The sequence below is a fragment of the Rhinopithecus roxellana genome, chromosome 5 (genome assembly GCF_007565055.1).
Source record: "Rhinopithecus roxellana isolate Shanxi Qingling chromosome 5, ASM756505v1, whole genome shotgun sequence".
NCBI classification, from domain to species: Eukaryota; Metazoa; Chordata; class Mammalia; order Primates; family Cercopithecidae; genus Rhinopithecus; species Rhinopithecus roxellana.
The window spans coordinates 110,747,110-110,770,816 of NC_044553.1; the positions used below are offsets into that span (position 1 = coordinate 110,747,110).

General features: G+C 38.9%; 1 protein-coding gene across 2 annotated transcripts in view; it reads right to left on the reverse strand.

Annotated features, from left to right (window-relative positions):
* PEAK1 (pseudopodium enriched atypical kinase 1) overlaps positions 1–23,707 on the reverse strand; it is a 300,449-nt gene that overhangs the window by 35,984 nt on the left and 240,758 nt on the right. For both annotated transcript variants that reach the window (XM_010373269.2, XM_030930492.1), the window contains one exon: positions 8,514–8,707. In XM_010373269.2, coding sequence (XP_010371571.1) covers positions 8,514–8,707 — 194 coding nt within the window. The remainder of the gene's footprint in view (positions 1–8,513; positions 8,708–23,707) is intronic.

The following is a 23,707-nucleotide window of genomic DNA, read 5'->3' on the forward strand; positions in this document are numbered from 1 at the left end:
AGACCAAGCAAAGAATCTGGGCTGAGAGCAGAATGGAATACATAAAAAAAATAGAACATGAACCTATTCTTACTTGTTCCAATTTGGGCCCTATAACAGGCTTTACCTGTTCCAATGTGGGCCCTATAAGAGCCATGTTCTACCCATTTCTCCAAATTAGAAGAAACAAAAATAATCACGGACATGAGATAAACGGAGAATTCCAAAAGTACCTTTTTTTCTTTTATAACCTCAGAACTGACAAGGGAGAGAAGGTCTATCATCATCAGCAGCTCTTTAATGCTTATCAGAGGAGGTGAAGAACGGCTGATCATGTGACTTTCTGCCAGCCAGAGAATAAAGCTCAAACTCCTCAGCAAGTTGGTCAAGGCTCTCTGTCTTATCTACCACTATTTCTCATCAACCCTTCCTATGAATCACTCATTTCCTGTTAATATGTTCCATGTTTTTATTTTTACATTTTTGCCTTAGCTTGGGTGTCTGCCCTTGGCCTAGCTCAAATGGCACTTGCCAGCTGAAGCCTTCCCTACTCTCTACTCCTCCACCTCAAACTGGAAGCCATCGCTTCTTAGCATTTTTTGCTCTACTAGAGCATTTTTAGCCTTTTATAAAGTGTGTGTTTTTACATCCCCTCAGAACCTGATGTGATCTAAGGCATACAGCAGGTGTGAAGTAAGTGGCTGCTGGACTGAGGGACAGAGTCAACAGAGTTGGTCATCAATTCAAAATGGAAATGGATAGCCAAGGTAGCAAGGAAATAAAGATAAGTAACGTGGCTTCTCTTCCCAAAATAGCAGGATATGATCTCCTGGGAGCTAAGGAGATTTCCACATGAGAATCAGACACTTACGCATTCCAAATGAAACCACAAACATTCCACAGCCCATACAAGTAGGTCAAGCCATTCTCCTAAGTCTAAAACTGGTTTGTGCTTCTAGTTTTTTTCCTCCAAGAAAGACAAGTTCTCCTAACTGAATTCCAATCATTTCGGTCAATGTTTTAAAAGCTTGGTATCTTAGCTGTTTTTATTTTAAACTTTTAATCCTGCACATTCCTCTCAAGCCCATGGGACCAGACACCAAGCTCAGCTTTCAGCAGGCCTAATATAACATCACATACTCCACATTTCTGTGGCATACCAGTGCTCTAAGCAGAAAAAAATAGATTGTGTTCTAAATCCTGCCTTGCTATATGCTAAAAAAACTCTTTTGGACAAATACGTTTGACTAAACCACACTCAAAACTTACTTTTCTCTTTTTCTGAACTTCCATAATCTACCTCTTTACTTTCTCCCCACTTAAAAATGTCTTCAGGCTGGGCGCGGTGGCTCATGCCTATAATCCCAGCACTTTGGAAGGTCAAAGTGGGCGGATCGCCTGAGCTCAGAAGTTGGAGACCACTCTGGGCAACATGATGAAATCCTGTCTCTACTAAAATACAGAAAATTAGCTGGGTGTGGTGGCATGTGCCTGTAGTCCCAGCTACTCGGGAGGCTGAGGCATGAAAGTCGCTTGAACCTGAGAGATGGAGGTTGCAGTGAGCCATGATCATGCCACTGCACTCCAGCTTGGGCTACAGAGTGAGACTCCATCTCAAAAAAAAAAAAAAAAGTCTTCAGACTGACGGGCCCTATATCATGTTCTGGAAAGCAAGCAAATGTTTGCTTATGACCTGGTAGGTAATCATTACAGTCTTAGGGTGCTGGGGATAAAGAACACTAATAATGACCCGCTTGTGTAGGAGTAGCATGATTTCCTGGTTGATCTCTCTGCCTCCTGTCATCTCATAGGTAGCTCCTAGAATCTTTAAAAACAATCCTGATTGTGCCTCTATTCAAAATTCTTCAGTGGCTCTCCATTTGCTACAAGCAAAAGATATGCCTTTTGTGACCCTCTTCCAGACTCCTCCAAGAAGAGGCTTTCATTAAACCTTTAAATATCTGCATCACAGCAACTATCATGCTCCTAAGAGTCCAGTTCCATGTCTATCTTTCCCAAAGATCAGAAGTCCTTGAAAAATACATTAGTATTCCCAGCACTTAGCCTGGTACCAGGGAGATAGCTGGTGTTCAACAAATGTTTGCTGAATAAAAGCATTAAAGCCCAAATAAATAGAAATTATCTCCTATTTAAACTGTAATTTCAATCTTCATCCCTAATTTTCTCCCCAGGGCTCAAAACAAGTAATACAGATGAGAAAGAGAAGGGAGAAGACAAAATAAGAACCATCACCTCCACTAGTGCATAGCGGGGAATACGTAGAGTTTATAAACATAGATGCTACACACCATCACTGTGCAACAGCCTTGTCAAATGAACAGGGTCTCGCATTGGCTGAACCTAGCGCTCAGAGCATCATCCCCCTCCAGCAGGCATCAGCAGCTTAGGAGGAAGGGGCCTAATCTACCTAGGCATTATTACTGTGCTGAGGCTTACCATAGTCAAATATAAGCAACAACTGGCAAATCACAGGGGATATCAACTTCATGCCAAACAATAAAACAAATCTGATTTCCAAAGACCATTTTGGGTTTAGCCTCAAATAAACAGATACAAAGACCACTTTAAAGAATGTCAGTGGTATAGCAGCTGGCTGACTTAATTTTTGTAAGTCCTCATTAGTGGAAACCGCTCCAAAAACAGAGATTATTTATTTGGGGGTAATTTATCTATGTAATTTAAATACTGCACTCTCTCAACTAATTCCAGTATATGAAAAACTATTTTTAAATGGGAATGCAGCTAACTTCGGGACAGAGTGTATGATTTCTTTTTAAACAGAAATAATTACAATTTTAGGAAGTACAACTGCTCAAACAAATGTTCAAAGCTCTCAACCTCAGTTTTTTTTTAAGCATCTAAATGATCTAAAACTGTGCAATTCTTTAGCCCTTGGTTCAGATCATTAGCTATAGAGTGTGTGGAATAATGTCTGCTCAATAATTATTTGTTGAGTAAATGAGTGAATGATAATGTAATCCTCAGAATAATTTTTTTTTAAAAGCTGGCATTTATAATGACATTATTCTATAATTACATCAAGGCCAGCAAAGTAATGACATTCTTTTAAGTATATCCACCCCTTAAAATTTAACACTAACAATCAATATTAATGCCAAAGGAAGTTCTGCAGACAGAAGACTTTTATGTGTTTTTTTTTCAGTATTTGAAGGACAAAGCCTAAAGGAGATGCTCAAAGTAAGTAAAATGAGAAAATGTGCACAGTTTCTTGTGCTGATCTATAGAAAGGAAACAGAGGTATGGTTTACATAATTCCTTAATTAGGAAACCCATGGACGAAGCCTCATAAGAAAAAGAAAAGCCAGCTGATTAATGGAGCACATAGACTTGAAATTTTCCTAGATGAACTTTCCTGAGCAGAGCCAGATTTTCCTAATCTGGTAATCTTCTAAAGTCAAATCCAAAAGTCATTTTTAGCTCGTTCACTCAAACACATTCTTAGTACCTACTGTGTGTTTTAGATAATGCACTAGGACGTTGGGATGCAAAAAGAGGAACAAGCCAAAAATCGGTCGAATAAAGGGGGATATTATAAGGAATGTAGAAGATATGAGTACTTGGTTACAAAGTGATTGAAGGAGAGCTATCTCATTACATGTTCCTGATTTTAGCAGACTGATAAAGCAGTCAAATATGCCACATTAAAAAAACAGTGATCTCTGTCTATTTTGAGATAAACATAGAAACATAGGGAGAATGTTCGAGGTCTGATTCAAACAAATTTTATTGCTTCTTTGGGAAATCATTTTGGGCAACAGACACCTATAAAATTCAGCTTGGGGTCAGTTAAGGTGTTACAGATCAGAGTTCATTAAGTGATCTTATATGACCACCACCCAGAGTAAAATCACCATTCTGTGAGGGGCAACCTTCTTAAGTTGTCAAGTTGCATAAAGACCAATGTGATTTTTGTGCAACACAGAAGACAATATAAATCCCCCAAATAACACATTCTTTAAAGCAGTGCTGTTCAATAGAACTTTGTGTAACAATGGAAATGTTCCATATCTGCACTAATGCAGTAGCTACTATCTACATGTGGCTACTAGGCACTTGAAATGTTGTTAGTGAGACTGAGGAAATGAATTTTTATCTTTATAAATTTATATTTCAGAAGCCATATATGGCTAGTGGTGACTGTATTGAAGAATAATTAATTCAGTTATGAACAAAATAAAGTTTGCATTATTTACATTAAGGACAAGAAGAATGACATCTAAATTAATCCTGGAGGTAGATGCCTAACGTAAAAAAGAAAAATATACGGGTTGCATAAGTCAGTAGCTCTTTGTGGGAATAGTTCAATCACAACTCCTATTGCACCACAGTGGAAGTAATACGATGGCTGCGAGGGTAGAGGACTCACAGGAGATTCTGAAGGAGGGTAATCAAGGCCTATTCCAGTTGAGTTTTTTTTTTTTTAATGGAGCTTTTTAAATCTATATAAGAAATGTGAGAATTACACAAATTGTCCATGTCCCTTTGTTTTGTTATAATTGGCAGATCTTAAGGAACTGGATCTGCACAGCTATGTTGCTATTTGTCACCTCTCCTCTGTTCCCTGTTAGCTACCTTGGGGATCCTGTAGTCTGCTTTTCATTTCACATCTTTGGTCATGAGTTGTGCAGGAAGCCCACAATTTTTTAGATTTACATTTTGTTGTTCTGCTTATTTAAGCAATCTAATAGCATTTTAAATCCTTTCCACTTTACATTTTCTGGCTATCATATCTAACATATTTAAAGGAGAAAGAAGCCAGGTACTGTGGCTCACCCTTGTAATCCCAGTGCTTTGAGAGGCCAAGGTTGGAGGATTGCTTGACGCCAGGAGTTTGAGACCAGCCTGGGCAACATAGGGAGACTCTATCTCTACAAAAAATATTTAAAAACTAGCTGAGTATGTGGTACACTCTTGTAGACCCAGCTACTTGGGAGGCTGGGAAGGGAGGATCACTTGAGCCCAGGAGTTTGAGGTTGCAGTTGAGCTATGACAGCGCCACTGCACTCCAGCCTGGGCAATAGAGAAAGACCCTGTCTCTAAAAAAATTTAAAATATAAAATATATATATATATTTAAAGGAGAAAGCAGAGTATATTTGTGGGGAGAAATAAAGGAATTCACAACTAGTAAGGACTTCTATGTACCAAGTACTTCTCTGCCACTAGCCCTACAAAGCAGATGTCACTATTCCTTCATTTTGGATGAGGAAATTGAAGCTCAGGGATGTTAAATAGCCAGCCCACAATCATGCAGGTGGGTGGGCAATGACACAGCTGTGATAGAAACCTAAATCCCACTGATCCCCTCAATCTATCTTTTTTTCCTGCTATGGTACATTGCTTCCTAAACCTGCTTCACAATGTAATTTTCAGAAACAAATTCCACAGTAAAAATGATGGTAAGCGTTGAATTTTTCTCCCTTAGTTTCTTCCACATCTGTCAATCCATCCACTGTATTATTAAAGAAACAAAGAAAAGAAAAAAGAGGAAGTGGTCTTTATGGACTGGTTCTGGAATATTTAAAAGGATCTAAAGCTATTGCATTAGGAGGTTTTGCTGTCTTTTAGTTTTTAAACACACCATTTTTTAAAGTTATCAAGCCTTTAATTCATAAAACATTACTCAAAGGGGTAGTTTAAAACTGCATGCAAACGACTTGTTGAAAGTATTAAAAAAGGAAAGTTTCAAATGCCATCTAAAATACTTGTTCCATTAGGAAAAATAACAAAATAAAACCCCCCTATCTTACAACTATTGGAGTCAACTTTATTACCTTTCCAACGAAGCAACTATGTATCATAATGTATCATATCCTATAGAGTCAAGTATATAGACACTTGAGCACTTAAGGAAAACTGGACAATATCTTATTGGCATCACTCTTTTTTTTTTTTTTTTTTTTTTTTTTTTTTAAGACAGTGTCTCCCTTTGTCACCCAGGTTGCAAAGTAGTGGAGCAATCTCAGCTCACTGTGTCCTTGACCTCCTGGGCTCAAGAGATAATCCCAACTCAGCCTCCCAAGTAGCTGGGACCACAGGTACGTGCCTCCACACTTGGCTAATTTTTGTATTTTTTGTAGAGATGGGGTTTTGCCATGTTGCCTAGGCTAGTCTTGAATTCCTGAGCTCAAGTGATCTGCCCACCTTGGCTTCCCAAAGTGCTGAGATTACAGGTGTGAGCCACTGTGCCTGGCAGCATCACATACTTTTAAAAGGAAGGCAACAGGTAGAGAGAAAGCTATCTTTCTGATAGGGCATCTATAACCATTTTAAGTTTTTGAATGCAAAGTGATGACAATTTTTTTTTAAGTCTTAAATTTTATGTCTGAAAGTAGATGACTTCTTTAAAAAAATGGAAAACAGTAGGAGCCCTTCAGTATTTTACAAGAATTTCGTGATTAAGGGCATTAAAGTCTAGTGGCTAAGATGGACTGGATACCAGCTGGTTCAACTCCTACTGGTTCTGCGACTTTGGGCAAGGCACTCTGCCTCACTTTCTTCATCTGAAAAATGGGGATAATAATTCTTAGGATGGTTGTGAGGATTGAATGAGCTAATATATATAAGGCACTTAGAATGTTCACAGAGGCAATGCTTTATTTTTTTTCTACCAGTCTTCATAACTGAGAAGATGATGAAATAAAATAATTTTAACTAATGTCAGCTAATAAAAATTTATAGAGATGCCATCAAATATGGTACAACTAGTAAAAATTAAATATTTTACTGAGGCTATCATGAAAGAAATTTTGGTTTAGTAAGAATGTCTAGAAGATATTATAATTTCTGATATGTTATGTTGTCTGAGGGTATACAGTAAGTAAACAGTAAATTTTCATTTTATAATATGACTCACAAAATATCAAATAATGGGAAAAGTCCAATAAGCTATTTGATGATAAAATCTGTTCCAACTTGTAAACAGTATCCAAGATAGCAGTTTGGGTAAACTATAGTATGTTTCCCCTACTCTCAAATCACAGAAAGCTTCTGGAACTTAAAACAGAAGTCTTTTTCTTACAAAATGTATTTTCAACTGCATGTGGGTTGTTATGATTGAGTTTCCCAAAAAGAGATATTAAAGTATTATCGCCCACAGTGTTACCATAATCTTCTGGCCTTCTTAGGGACTCCTTTATTTCCAAATACACTAGCTAGTGTTAGAATTATTTTCCTTACAATAATCTGACAAAGGAAAATGACAAAGAAGAAAGGAGATGAGAAACGAGGTAAAAAATACTTCAATGATACATGCCACTGGTTTCCAAACAGTCTAAGGATTGGTCAGTGGTTCGTATGAATCTTGCTAGTGCTCTGCATATAGTAGTCCAGGCTACTCACCTCTCTCCTGACTTCATGGAAGAAGAGCACTGAGAAATCCTTATTCTGCCTCAGGCTTTGCTTTTCAGAAGGAAGGAAACTGTGTGGCACTCAAGGGAGACAGGTAAGAAGTCACTGAGCATTCAAGGAAGAAGAGTGAAGATGATCAGAGAATTGAAGAATCTTTGCATTGGCCGGTGCCTCTGAAGTAATTTAGCTCAACCCTCTTTGCAGTGCATCATCCTCCTCACAACACCTCTGAGAGATGGTCCATCAGCCTCTGCCTAAATAACTCCAATGACAGGGATCTTTACTTTCTTGAGTCTGCTTGATCCAAGTCAGAAATCTGGGATACATTATAGACTCTTCACATTATCCAATCTTGTGTATTTTTCCTCTTAAATAGCTCTCAAATCTGTCTGCTGTCCCCCCTCCCACTATTTTAGTTGAGGCCTCCCTTTCTCATCCCTTTGTGTGGTCCTGCAAGAGTATCTAACTACCAAATTTCCTGCTACCAAATAATCCGCATTCGCATGGCAGCCTGCAGGGTGGATATTTTAAAAAACAAATCTAATTGTGTTATTCCTCTGCTTAAAAACCTTTGATGGCTCACTATCACAAATAGCAAAAAGTCTAAGGTTTTAGCCTGAAATGCATGATACTGGCTAACTCTCCACTTCACATTTCAGCAACACTAAATGTTTGTGGTGCCTACATGCATCTCCGTGATTTTGCTCACATTGTTGCCTCCGATTGGAATATTCTTTCTTCCCTTTGTCAACTAGTTAAATCAGTTCAGGAATTATCTCCAGAAAGGTATCTTTTGACACCCTCCTCTGTGTAGTATTAAAAATGTACCATGTATATCTCTGTCACAGTATTTATATTACACTGAAATAATTAACAAGTTCACTTCTTTCCCCCCAGGTGAGTCCCTCAAAACAGAGTGTTAATAACCCTTAGCACTTGGCACACAGCTCATGGTTGCAGGTGTTTAATACATGCCTAGTAAACACCAGAACTTTTTTCTGATGTGACTTAAAATTTATAACTCCAATGGTCTAACTTCTGCTTCATGGAGCAATAAAAACCATCTCTCCAAGAAAACAGAACAGTTGGCTAGTACATAAAAAGGTCAAGTTTAAATACTCCTTATTGGACATTTGCACTTACCTAAGTTGCTGTATGTTGCACTACAAGGGTTCGGGTCCATAGGATCTGAAACGTCTTCTTTTCCATCTTCCGTTTCCAGTTCAGGTAGGGACAATGCTGTTGTGACTGAAGTGCAGCCCCCGCCATCTTGCTTCCCAACAACAGTTCTTGGATCCCGAGGAGAAAAATCCTCTGTTACTTCATGGGTCATGTGACTGAAACAAATCAGACCACTTGTCACACTGGTATTGAAAGATTCTACTAAAATTTAGATTTATGGAAGGCATATACTTCCCATAAATGTAAATAACTGGTCCTATAGTCACAGTAACAAGTCATAAGCCCCAATACACTTGTCTGAACATAAGGCAGTACTTCATCTAGGCAGATACTTCTATTTACCTTGATTCATACATATTGAGAACCCAATTTGATAGAGCAGGTATGGTAGTCTGCAAGGGAGCTTGAGAATAACAGTCAAGGAGTGAAACATTTTATTTAGGTGGGAGGTGGTGATGGTGGTGGTAGAAGGAGCTGAATGTTTAACTGGTTAAAGACAAATATACTCAAGTATTTAGTAAAGTATTTACCATACTTACTAATTATAGTACTCTAATACTATGGTAAATATCAAATACTTTACTACATAGTTTTAATTTATATATAGTAAGTGTGTAATAAATCAGGATCAGGAATAAAGTTGAGATTAAACTATCTATATAAGGAAGTTAAGCCATTATTTAGTAGGTACACTGAGGTCTTGTTGCCAAGAGAACGGAAGCATCAACCTTTGCCTGTCTGCGTGCAGCAGGGAAGGCAAATGGAAAAGAAAGTTCGCAGTCTAGTTAATCTCATTTATTAAAATGAATCTGAAGCATCCTCCTGGCCACATACCAGTATATGACCAATCTTGTTTTACTATTGCCTGCTCATATGCTCATAGCTACTTCTTCCCATCTTCCCCACTCCCCAGTCTGCTTGAAATGTGTCAATTCTGTTGCTGGTGGAGAAAACTGGCCTAGTTAGAAAATCTCAATGGACCTGTCAATTAAATGAATTCATGCATCTTTAAAGTTTGCTGGGCCCACTGAAAAGTATTCCTAGATTATCACACATTCATTAGCTATTTTTCCTGGTTTCTTTATGAAAAAAAGAAAGAAGGAAAGGAAACATATATGATTACAGGTTATTTGTGGATTTTCAATTGGCAGTGAGTCATGGTGACATTTACTAGTTTCTTTAAAAGAGGTACTTTGTTTGATCATGTGCCATCAGAACATATATCGCCTGTGGATTTAAGGGAGTAGATCTAAAGGCAAAGGAGTATCCTCTTATCAATTTTTCATTATGGAAATTATGCATGTGCCTGGACAGAAAAATAAGCCTTGATGTCAGCTGGATATACAACTTCAAAAATATCCTTTCAAAGCTGACAGAGCCAGAGGTCTCTCTATACTGGGAATAAGCAATGAGCTGGAAGTTCCATTAAGGGACCTGGCTCTTGGGGACAGTGGTGAGGTTGGAAGGAATCACTTTTCTAGCAGTCAAGAGAGTAGTATATATAAAGGAGGCCTCACACAGTAAAGCATACTGCCTCTTCTCAATGGGCTACCCACGGTCATTAACCCAAAAGAGGGGTTCCACACAAAGCTGGTTTCTCATAATATGGAGCACCATAAAATCAAGGTAACGTGGGGGCTCTATCTCCATGCATTAGCGAAGACAAAACAAAGTGACACTTCCAAGACATTCAGGCACCACTTCATGTCAAGAGTGTATATTACTCAGTAGTTATCAACATGTTTCAAGGAAGGGAAAATGTTTTCTGGCAAAAGTTAATAGAAACCATTTCTAGTTTCAAAGCAATAAATATAAAGTCCCTTAAAAATATCAGCCCCCTGGCCAGGTTCGGTAGCTCACACCTGTAATCCCAGCACTTTGGGAGGCTGAGGTGAGCAGATCACAAGGTCAAGAGATCGAGACCATCCTGGCCAACATGGTAGCCCTGTCTCTGCTGAAAACACAAAAATTAGCTGGGCATGGTGGTGCATGCTTGTAGTTCCAGCTACTCGGGTGGCTGAGGCAGGAGAATCGCTTGAACCCGGGAGGTGGAGGTTGCAGTGAGCTGAGATCGCGCCACTGTACTCCAGCCTAGCAATAGAGTAAGACTCTGTCTCAAAACACAATCAGCCAGCCGGGCGAGATGGTGGGCGCCTGTAGTCCCAGCTACTCGGGAGGCTGAGGCAGGAGAATGGCGTGAACCTAGGGAGGCAGAGCTTGCAGTGAGCTGAGATCCGGCCACTGCACTCCAGCCCGGGTGACAGAGCGAGACTCCGTCTCAAAAAAAAAAAAAAAAAACACACACACACACAATCAGCCAACATGCTTGAAAGAAAAAAAAATGTTAAAGCTCCATTCAGTTCTTGTTCTAAAGTCAGCTTTAGAGGTTTCCTCAATAGCTGTTTCTTGGCTCCTAATCTCTTCAGACTTACTCTTGCCTTTTTTCTGTCTCCATCTCCTGGTTATTACTAAAAGAAAGTGTTCCTTTCCATTTGTCAAAAAGGGTTGGTGAAGGATTCAGAACCCATGATTCCACCCTCACTTGCCTGTTTTCATCCTAGGCAATGGGCTACTAACAACAAAGCTCAGTTATAGTGAAAACCACAGAAAGAGCTGCTGCTATTAACCTATGAGGAACTCCCTAGGCCTGCTGCACATGTGTACATATAACACAGCTCTGTACTCTGAAGGGCTTCACAAAATAAAAAATGAATACTTAAAAGCAAGAAATATTAGAAAACTCACCCACTGTGCTCACTAACACAATTCCCCATTAAATGAAATTTTCACAGGGTCTTCTCAAGTCTGTTAATCATGCTCTGAAACTCAGATAAACCAAAGATTCCACTGAGTTCTGGAGAGCTACAAGTTAGGCAAATCATGAGAAAAGGCTTGAATTCTGTTCCTTAGTATCACTCACTGCACCTTGACCCTTACCTTACTGGTTTGGTCTGGGAAATGTGCCAAATTACCTTTGGGGAACCAAGCAAAGTGAAAGCCAGTTTTATTAACTCTTTCCAAACTAAGGCAGCACAGCCTATATTCCAGATAAAGGTTGGTTTTCATGAGCACATTTTAAATAAGTGCACTGGTATTAATTAAATCACCAATTAAAGTAATTGTCAACTCTAAAGAACTATGCAAATAGAGTTGATAAAAGTAAAATCACATGGATTTGCAAATGGATGCTAAAATGTTTAATCTGCATTTACAGTGACTGCAGTCTCTAAAAGGTGTAAGAATATTAAAAATGCATCAATGAGATGTCATGTCTTAATGCTTGAAGGAAGAATAGCTCTTTGTATGATTAAAATGATAAAAGAGGCCAGGAGCGGTGGCTCACGCCTGTAATCCCAGCACTCTGGGAGGCCAAGTGGATTACGAGGTCAGGAGTTCAACACCAGCCTGGCCAAGATAGTGAAACCCCATCTCTACTAAAAATACAAAAATTAGCTGGATGTGGTGGCAGGTGCCTATAACTCCAGCTACTCAGGAGGCTGAGGCAGGAGAACTGCTTGAACTCGGGGGGCAGAGGTTGCAGTGAGCTGAGATTGGGTCACTGCACTCCAGCCTGGGTGACAGAGTGAGACTCCATCTCAAAAAAAAAAAAAAAAAAAAAGATAAAAGAGAGACAGGGGAAAAGGGAGAGGTTCTCACAGTTCAAGGTTAGATATAATAACACAGTATGACTAAAAAATAAAATTGAGGCCGGGCGCGGTGGCTCAAGCCTGTAATCCCAGCACTTTGGGAGGCCGAGGCGGGCGGATCACGAGGTCAGGAGATCGAGACCATCCTGGCTAACATGGTGAAACCCCGTCTCTACTAAAAAAATACAAAAAACTAGCCGGGCGAGGTGGCGGGCGCCTGTAGTCCCAGCTACTCAGGAGGCTGAGGCAGGAGAATGGCGTAAACTCGGGAGGCGGAGCTTGCAGTGAGCTGAGATCTGGCCACTGCGCTCCAGCCTGGGCGACAGAGCGAGACTCCGTCTCAAAAAAAAATAAAATAAAATAAATAAATAAATAAAATAAAATTGAGAAAAGTATCAGAGAAGGTTGATTCAGTCACTATATATAAACAACATAAACCGACAAATCATTCAGGAAGAAAGAAAAAAGGAAAATCTCTGATTAATTTATCATTAGGCACATTAATATAGTAAGGGAATTTAAGGCTGGGTGCGGTGGCTCATGCCTGTAATCCCAGCACTTTGGGAGGCCAAGGCAGGTGGATCACCTGAGGTCAGGAGTTTGAGACCAGTCTGGCCAACGTGGTGAAACCCTGTCTCTACTAAAAATACAAAACTTAGGTGGGCGTGGTGGCAGGCGCCTGTATTCCCAGGTATGGGGAGGCTGAGGCAGCAGAATCACTTGAACCTGGAAGGCGGAGGTTGCAGTGAGCCAAGATTGTGCCACTACACTCCAGCCTGGCAACAGAGAGAGACTCCATCTCAAAAAAAAAAAAAAAAAAAAAAGGTATTTACCATTGTTATGTTCCATATTTGGACATAAAATCAGAAAACTCAAATACTAAAATGACACTTCACAAATATCAGCTTTATCTCCTAACAAAGTGTTTTACCACCAACATTTCATTGGGAGATGTTTAATGTGATGGAGAAAACAATAAAACGGGAATTCGAACCTGGATGCTGTTTCCCTATTGCTTTGATTTTCTAAACTTGATGGCATCAGGAAAGAGTTAGTGGAAAAAATAAAAATTTCCCCCAGTTCATCCATGAGTCAGATGGTAAATTATTTAGAATGAAAATTACAAGAAATCTGTGAGAATTTCTTGTACACTATATGTTAGCACATGTCTTAAAATGGCAAATAATGACCAGTGTATCTAATTTTTTTCAGGTTAAGTACAATCTGATATTCATTACTATGAAACAGAACTGTTAAGTGACAAATGGCCCACTAAGAAGAAGTTATGGCTTTTATATTTCTTCTATTTTAATTTATGTTGAAACACCTCTATTTCTGTAATAACTATGGTGTTGATATCTAGGTCCGTGATCTTCAGGTTGGGTCAAACCTTGACTTGGCCTGCTCTTTGTCCTGAACCTTCAGCATTCCTTCTGCTTCCACAGACAGACAACATGGAAGACAACACATGTGTGACTATACTTTAAATTCTTCAACCAACTTTCCACTAATGACTGTTTTTTTTTTTTTTTTTTTTTTTTTTTTTTTTTTTTTTTTTTGAGACGGAGTCTCGCTCTGTCGCCCGGGCTGGAGTGCAGTGGCCGGATCTCAGCTCACTGCAAGCTCCGCCTCCCGGGTTTACGCCATTCTCCTGCCTCAGCCTCCCGAGTAGCTGGGACTACAGGCGCCCGCCACCTCACCCGGCTAGTTTTTTGTATTTTTTAGTAGAGACGGGGTTTCACCATGTTAGCCAGGATGGTCTCGATCTTCTGACCTCGTGATCCGCCCGTCTCGGCCTCCCAAAGCGCTGGGATTACAGGCTTGAGCCACCGCGCCCGGCCATGACTGGTTTTTAATTGAGATTTGGGATGTCTGACCTGATACTTAAAAAACCGTGTCATAATCTCCACAAAGACAAATCATTTTCTGAACATGCAGAATTAATATAAGGTTTTCAAAGGAAACAGTTACATTGTTACAGATTTGTGTTATATAAACGAATCCCTTGGAAGGTTATATCTCATCAGTTGGCCATATTCATACATAATTCAAAGCTGCAGAAGCTGTCTCCTATGGGAAGCTCACTTGGTTTACCCAGGTGGTAGGGATTAATCATTACACCATCAAATGAAATGAAATAATCCTTTTTTTTTTTTTTTCTGGCAAATTTGTTCAAGACAGATTTTTGTAAAAATTCTGTTAAATGTCTGAATGTACTTTTTAAAAAGGCAAATCAAATTCCACATTAGAACAGGTTAAAGGCCTTTAAGTATCCAAGTATTTCCACAATTTCAGTTCAATCCTATCTTCATATTCAACCACCTTCATTCAGCTTCAGAAGGGGCAATAAAGACTTCTAGAGACCACCTGCCTCTTGGGGCAAATGTTATTCTGAGTTCCATTTGTTAGCTCTCTTCAGCAGGTACACATGTCTCTAGTTGCCCACGACAGCCAATAAGCAAATATGTGACTTTTAAAACCTCCTTTTACCCCTAAAAATCAGACTAAAGCACATTAGAAACAAAATGTCATGGTTTTGTTACTGGTTTCCAGAGCTGCTTATTTCTGGGGTTGCTGGGGATAACAGAACTCTGCAGATGTGAGATCTACATTAACACATGAAAAGGAGAGTTCAAAGTTATCAAATCCCACACCTGTAATCTATTGAAAGGGAGAAAAAACAAAACAAAACACTCCCATTTCTTTTTGTCTCTCTATCTCTAGGACCTCCTACGAATATGACATTTCTTAATCCTTAGTTTCCAGGTCATCAACTTGATTTTGCCACACTTTCCAAACATTGACATTCTCAGGTAGAAAAGTGTGTGTCCACTGATCACTATCTAGTGTCTCCAATTTTCTGCTAAGCCTTCTGTAGTCTTTAACTGAAAACACTGAACTTCTTATCCTGAACTGAGATTAACCTTTATCTGATATCTGATGAGTTCCTGCTAATATTTCTAACATAGTCTGGTCAAACAAAGGTAGCTCTTACTGGTGTGAATGAAGTAGCTAGGTCTCGAGATGGGGAAGACTGGCAGCCATGTGCAAGGTCTTGAATGAACTCTAATTTTCTGAAATTGCACAGATCCACTTTATTTTTTAAAACAGACTCAAATAGCAAATTAAAAGTGTCTTTAAGGCACAAGATTGCAAGACAACAAAGCATATAAAACACAGGCCTCTGTAAATCACTGTCACTTTCACAATACTAAGAAAAATTACAGTTTCAAAATCCTATGAAATACAAAATCAGAATGGCATCTGTGTAAATTAACAGAAAAGATCAATAAATTTTGGAAAACAGTAATAAAATACAGTTGCCATTCTCAATAACAATAACATTCTCAATAACAGAAGTAGCTCCGTAGCATCACCATTTTGGCCTTAACTCACTTCTAAAGAATGGGGTGAGATACTGATATGCATTTCCTGAGAAGGCAAGGTATTAGAAGAAAACACCCATAGCCGCCTCCAAGGGGACTAACCCAGGAAGGATGTGGAACAGCCTTTTTTTTTTTTGAGACGCAGTCTTGCTCTTGTCGCCCAGGGTGGAGTGCAATGGTGTGATCTCAGCTCACCGCAACTTCCGCCTCCCGGGTTCAAGCGATTTTCCTACCTCCGTTTCCCAAGCAGCTGGGATGACAGGTGCCTGCCACGCCTGGCTAAGTTTTGTATTTTTAGTAGAGACGGGGTTTCACTGTGTTGGTCAGGCTGGTCTCGATATCCTGACCTCAGATGATCCACCTACCTCAGCCTCCCAAAGTGTCGGGATTACAGGTGTGAGCCACCACGCCTGGCTTTTTTTTTCTTGAGACAGCACTCTGTGGCCCAGGCTGGAGTGCAGTGGCACGATCTCAGCTCACTGCAACCTCCGCCTCCCGGGTTCAAGTGATTCTTCTGCCTCAGTCTCCCAAGTAGCTGGGAATACAGGTGCCTGCCACCATGCCTGGCTAATTATTTTGTATTTTTAGTAGAGATGGGGTTTCGCCATGTTGGCCAGGCTGATCTCAAACTCCTGATCTCAGGTAATCTGCCTGCCTCAGCCACCCAAAGTACTTGGATTACAGGAGAGAGTCATTGCACCTGATCCTTGGAACAGCCTTTCTGGGGCCCTGGACTTTCTTCCCGAATGCCCAGAAGCAATGGAGAAGCAAGTCGGTGCACCTTTTTTCACTTTCCTCTTAACTCCCTCCGCTTTTTGAGTCAGAGTAGGGAGATGCTGAGAAATGATTACATATACTTAACTCCAAAAAATGTTGCAGGCTGACTGAGGAAATGGATGTAAGGCAGGAATGGGACCTATAAGTACTCAGAACATACCTACTCAGCACCGCACAAGCTGTGCATTTTTCCACTTAATTCATGAAAACTATTCAGGAGGTAGACACAATTATTCTCATTTTACAGATGAGGAAACAGATTGAAAGAAGTTAGATCAATTGCCTAAAATTACACGGGTACTAAGGTGGTGGCAGAGTTGGGATCTGAATAGATACCATGCAACTCTAACATCCATGTTCCTTCCACCACACTGTTAAGATAAGGCAAGTTTGGCATACCGCAGAAACCCAGCAATACATACTTGATTGGGAAGATGAAGAAGTAAAACTGCTTCTACTTTTAGTTAGAAGAAAAAAACATAGCTTTTATTGAAAAGTAGGGTATTAATGATTACAGATGTATTTTACTTTTGAAAATCTTAAACAACCCCAAAAAATTAATAATATACATTTCTAAAAAAATTTCTTTAAATAGAAGCTGCTCTAGCTATAGAATGACTGTGTTTCTAGATATTTGGCTTCCCAATAATAATTGCTACCCCCACTATCTCTACATTTACCGAATGCTAGGCACTGTACTTAAATATCTTCAAACAATAACACTCTGAGTAAGGCTTATTAGTCCCATAACAGCAAATAATAATTGTGGCCAAAATTTACATAGTGCTTATTATGTGCCTGTTTTAAGCCATGCTTATCAGAAGTGGGGCTATTGACATTTTGGGCCAGGTGATTCTTTGTTGTGGAGGGCTATCCACATGGCAGGATTACAACAGCACTTCTTGCCTCTACCTGCTAAGGCTGGACATTGGAACTACCCTCTGCCTCCCAGCTGTGACAACCAAAAAAATCACCAGACATTGTCAAATGTGCCCGGGGGGAAATCCCATCCCCCTTTAAGTCTTCCAACAACCTACTAGGCAGGCTATTTTCTGTGTTTTATAAATGAAGAAATTATAGCCCAGAGAGATTAAGTTACTTGCTTCAGGTAACACAGCTAGTAACTAGTGGAGCTGAGATTCAAACCCTGTAGCTTAGTTCTAGTGTTTGTCCTTTAAGCAGTTACATTATTTGCTTCTCAGTTTCTAGATGAGAAAACTGGTAAGCAGAGCTCAAGTAACTTGTCTAAGATGACACTAATATGTGATAAAAGCAGGATTCAAACCCAGGTCTGGGTGCCTTCAAAGTCTATGTTCTAAAATATTATGTCAATGGCTATCAAACTTTCATGTACCTAAGAATTACCTGGGGAGCTTGTTAAAATTGCAGATTCTCAGCTCTAATTAATCTTTAGGGATTAATTTAACAGCTTTGGGGCATGGCCCAGGGATCTGCATTTATATACTCCAGGTGATGCAGTTGGTCCCAGGAACACATTCTGAGAAACTATTTTTCACTGCCTTCCTCCTCCAGAAAGAACAGAAGAATAAGTACACAAGCAGTAAGGTATGAAAAGTGAGTAGAAAAATTTTAAGTAAAGGAGCCTCATTCTTCAGAAGTGATATAAGCAGGAAACGGGAAATAAAATAAATAGGCACAGATGAGAAATTCATAAAACACTACAAAAAAGCTGGGAGGGAATAATAATAATTTGGGACCATTCCTAACCTTCTGAGGTTTATTCTTAGTTTACTTCTCTGGGATTATATTACCTCCCAAAAGGAAAAGAAACAAAGCTGTCTTAAGACTACCCCATTCTGGTACATACAAACATAACCATACTGTATCATTCCATGATTACCATAAAGATATTTATCAGCTTTCTCTAAAACATGATTATTTAAAAATGTAACAGTGAGGACTTCATGAACTCGTCTTAACTTTAGGAAAAATGTATCAGCAAATGTAGATGTGACTTTTATAAATGCTGATGGTCCAGAAGTTTCTTTACAGCAAAATAACATGTGATCAGGAGAGAAAGCAGCTATTTTCAGCTTCTGTTTTCAATTATTTTTCTTTATGAGAAGTAGAAGTTTGATCTTAAGACCAGTTTCGTCCTAAGCATGAAAAAACTTTGATAGGATTCTCTTAGTAAAAAGGAGAGGTAATGCAACATTTGTTTTCTTTTTCTTTTTTATTATACTTTAAGTTCTAGGGTACATGTGCATAATGTGCAGGTTTGTTACATATGTATACATGTGTCATGGAGGTTTGCTGCACCCATTAACTCATCATTTACATTAGGTATTTCTCCTAATGCTATCCCTCCCCCATTCCCCACCCCATGACAGGCCCCAGTGGGTTATGTTCCCCACCCTGTGTCCACCTGTTCTCATTGTTCAATTCCCACCTATGAGTGAGAACATGCGGTGTTTGGTTTTCTGTCCTTGCAATAGTTTGCTGAGAATAATGGTTTCCAGCTTCATCCATGCCTCTACAAAGGACATGAACTCAAGGGAGAGGTAATGCAAATTCAGATATAACTGGAGCATAAGCATTGAAACAACTGAAGCTTCTAACTGAATTTTCCAGAGAGAAGGACATGACATTTTACCACAGTCTAAGAAGTGTTGGGATTTTCATTTCCCACACCATACGTACACGCACATATGCACGAACGTGCACACACACACATACATATATTAACAGGCCTATATTGGTTACTATAGAGAGTACCAATCCTTTCCAGTATTTGGCTGGAATGGCTGTATGTCACTAGCACGCCTGACAACCACAGACAAATCTGATATCATGGCTTGGTCGAGGGGTAAGTGAACTTCTGTAAAAGGCCACATGGTAAGTATTTTAGGCTTCATGGGCCATATGGTCTCTACTGTAATTACTTAACCCTGTTGTAGCTTGAAAACAGCCATAGACAACATGTAAAAGATGAGTATGGCTATTTTCCAGTATAACTTCTTTTACAGAAACAGGTAACAAGTCGGATTTGGCCCATTGGCCACAGTTTGCCAACTCCTGGATTATTGAGGAATACAGTTTAGTCATGTAAGGTCTTTGAGAAGATCCAAAAGGACTTGGAAGGGTAAAGGAAGGTTGATACAGATGAATAGCGTTCCTAAGTGTGCAAAGGTATGTCAAATCCAGTCTGTCTGTCCAAACCAGAAGCTGGGGTTTGGACAGAATCCCAGCTGTGCTAGACATAGTTGGATTCCTGAGATGATTATGGAAGTCCTAAAGAAATGACTTACATAGTATCCCAGATGTACATGCCTGGGGTCTTTGCTAATTAGGAGCATGAAATTCAGGGGTGGTAGATTTAGAAAGGTTAGCTAAAGGCCATTCGGGCAGCAAATGATATCCTTAACTTTAGCTGGAGTGTTACTTTTATTTTCTTAATGTCTAGGTTAGATTTTTCTCATTAGAAAAAAACTGTTTGAATTACATTTTAGTTTATATTTTAGAGATGGTGAGAAGGCGGCCTTGCTGTGTTGCCCAGGCTGAACTTGAACTCCTGGGCTCAAGTGATCCTCCTGCCTTGGCCTCCAAGTAGCTGGAACTACAGATGCACATTACCATGCCTGGGTGAACTGAAAATTTACGCACATGTATGTGATTGGCAATAGATCTTGTCAACCAAGTATGAAAACAATTATTTACATAAGAGTGAGATTAAATGTCTAAACTGGGCAATTTGTGTTTGGAGGTATTCTTACATTCAGGAACATAATTTGGACACAGAATTTATGCCTGAAAACTAAATTAACATGCAAGTAACTATGGCCCATTGGCCATAGTTTTAATCAATAACCAAGTGTTATTGGTTAAATAACACTAAAATAACCATGATTTTAGTCACTAACCAAGTGTTTATCACCACAGCTTATTGAAAGAACCACTAAAAATGGTATTTGTCAAGAAGGAAATTGAACCCAGAAGGTAGAAGTAAAATGAAGAGGGTACTTGGCCGTTCTAAAGAGATTAGGTTACCAGAGGCAAGAGATTAGGCAGAGAGCTCAATCAGCAAATACACTAGTAAACAGGTTAGAGATGATGGAAGTTTGGACCAGGGTAGTAGAAGCAGAGATTGGAAGGAAGTAGATAATTTGGAATATATTTTGGAGGTTGAATCATCCAACATTTTGGATGTCGGGGGTAAAGGCAATAGAAGAATCAAAGATGACCCCTAGTTTTCTGGCTTGAGCAACTGAATGAATGGAGGGCCATTTACCAAGAAGGGAAGAGTTGTGATGGAACGGATTTGTAGGGGAAAATTAAGAGTTCTGTTTTGGATATGTTTCATTTGAAGTGGAGATATCAAGTGGAAAATTGCACATGATTCTTGGGGGAAGAGATCAGGGATGAAGATAGTAGGGTCATCAGAATATTTATAGTTTTAAAATTTTTGATACCTGATGATGTTTAGCCAGGGGTTAGCTACTAGGGTTTAAAGAACCCCTTTTTGGTACACGATTATAATGGGAAAAAAAGAGTTGCTTCAAGATAATAGGGGGAAGTGAATAGGGGCAGAGACGGAACAGGATTGGTTATAAATTGGTAACTGTTGAAGTGTGGTTTTATAGTAAATGGTGGTTTACTATACTAGTCTATCTACTTTTGTACATGTTTAACATTTTCAATCATAAAAAGTTTAAAATAAAATGAAAAAAAAAGAGAGGACCAATTTTAAGATAGTCCCAATTAAAAGGTAATCCAGTAGAACTGATTGCAAAGTCAGTTTTTAAACTTTTATAGACTATTATAAACAACACACTTAGAAGAAAAGGAAGCCAGAATAACTAGAGGTTCATGAATAAGAGGATAAGATTAAGCCCAAAATGTTAAGATTAAAAGGTAGGCAGATGCCACATATGTAGGACCTTCTTCAGTGTGGGGAGTTGGGGGATATAACTAGATTTATATTTAAGAAAGAGTAGGCGGCTGTTCTCAGAATAGATTTCAGGGGGCAAGATATTAAGCAAGGATGATATTAAATTCTCGTTCCCTAGACATAGTTTTGTAATGAGGTCAACTCCTATTGCTAGATATATGCTGATGTTTTACAGATACTATATATTTAGTACTCAAAATATGTCTATAAGGTAGGTATTATTATTCTTATTGTATAGGTAGGGAAACTTCAGCTCAGAGAGATTATGTCAAAAGTTACAACTACTCAGGGGTAAGTCAGAATTCAAATCTTTGACTCCAGTGCTGGCATTCTTCCCACTATGCAGTATTATCCCCTCACGTGATGGGGAACCAAAGACTTGCAGAGATGGTAGGTAGGTATCATTTTAAAAACGATAGCTGGGAAATTCCTAACTGGTCACAGACCTGATTAACTACCAAATTAGTTTCTCTTAATCCAAACTAGCCACATAGAAATGATGTGTGGGTATACATTCTTCAACTAAAATTTGACCCACTAGTATCTCATCTTCTAGCCTATTTTCAATATTACTTCCAGAAAATATTTTATTAAAAAAAAATGCTACTTTCCTGCTTAAAAACTGTTTCCTCTACAAAATCTACAAGATAAAAGCCAAACATTTCAACATATCATTTACAACCTGTCTCAGCACTTCTCAAACTTTTTGGTCTCAGGATTGTTTTGTACTGTTAAAAATTGAGAATCACATGGACTCTTATTTGTACAGGTCATATCAATTGACGTTTATATGAGAAATTGGAACTGAGAACATTTGAAAATAATTAATTCATTTTTTTAAAAAAAACTTTTTTTTGTGGCAACACGGATGGAACTGGAGGACATTATGCTAGGTGAAATAGTGCCAGGAACAAAAGCTAAACACCACATGTTCTCACTCATATGTGGAAGCTTCAAAAAAAGTAGATCTCATAGCAGTAAAAAGTAGAAGAGAACATATGAGAGGCTGGGAAGATGGGGGAAGAAAAGGATAGGCAGAGATTTGTCAAAGGACACAAAATTACAGCTATATGGGAGCAATAAGTTCTAGTGTTCTATGGCACTGTAGGATGACTATAGTGAACAGTCATGGATACGCTAATTACCCTTATCTGCTCACTTTACATTGTATGCACTGCAACATCACTACGTACACCATAATTATGTGCATTACGTATAATTTAAGTATTAAATAAACATTTTAAAATAAGGAAATAAATCCAGTAAATATTAACCTAAATAATATTTTCTCAAATCTTTTCAATATCTGGCTTAATAGAGGACAACTGAATTCCCTTATTTGCTTCTGCATTCAATCTGCTGTGATATGTTGCTTTGATTAGAGTATATGAAAAATATCTGGTCTCACCCAGATTCATAAGCGGAAAAAGGAGGAGTATTTTAATAGCTTTTTAGATAACGGTAGATATTCTTTGGTACCATACCAGAATTTGATAAGTGGTAGTTTCTTAAAGCTTAGTTGCAATGTGAAATCTGAAACCATATCAATAAACTTTCTGTACTCAGTTGCATTAAAAGCCATTGATCTATCTTGCAATTTGAATAGATTTTACTCATGTATAATTTTGTAATATGATGGATTGGGTTATTTGGAAATTACTGGTTTACTGAGTTAATGCAGATCCTCTAAATGTTGACATATTTCATTATATAATACTTTTAAAAGTTTGCAAATTCAACCACCAATCTCATCAGAAGAATGTTTAAGTATTAGGAAGCTGTTGAGGTCATGGTGGCAGATATAAGTTTTTAAAAATTCTCATTTCTGCTTGCAAACTTGGATTTTATATCACTGACAACAAATATAGTTACTTGTTTTCCTTGAAGTAATAGGTTTGTTATGTTCATTCTTAAGAAAATATCTGCCAAACACTCTCAGATTTGAATAACCACAGTTTGTCTGTCAGTTGTTCTTTCAAAGTGGTCCATGAAAGAGGGGGCTAGTTCAGCTTCACAACTCAAACTATTTCACAAGTACTTTTCTTTGAGAAAACCATCATACTTTGTTACACAGCAGAAGTATTCTATGTGTACTTCCCATTTAATTACGCAGAATTTTTAGGAAGACAGGTACTCCAGGGTTGAGATTTAATTTACTACATCACCAAGGGCATTCTTACAGGGTCTCACCCTGTCACCCAGGTTGTAGTGCAGTGGCGTGATTTACGGTTCACTGCAGTTCTTGACCTCCTGGGCTCAAGCGATCCTCCCACCTCAGCCTCCTGAGTACCTGGGATCACAGGCACACACCACTATGCCCAGCTAATTTTTAAAATTTTTAGTAGAGATAAGGTCTCTCACTAAGTTATCCAGACTGGTCTCCTGAGCTCAGGTGATCCTCCTACCTTGGCCTCCCCAAGTGCTAGGATTACAGGC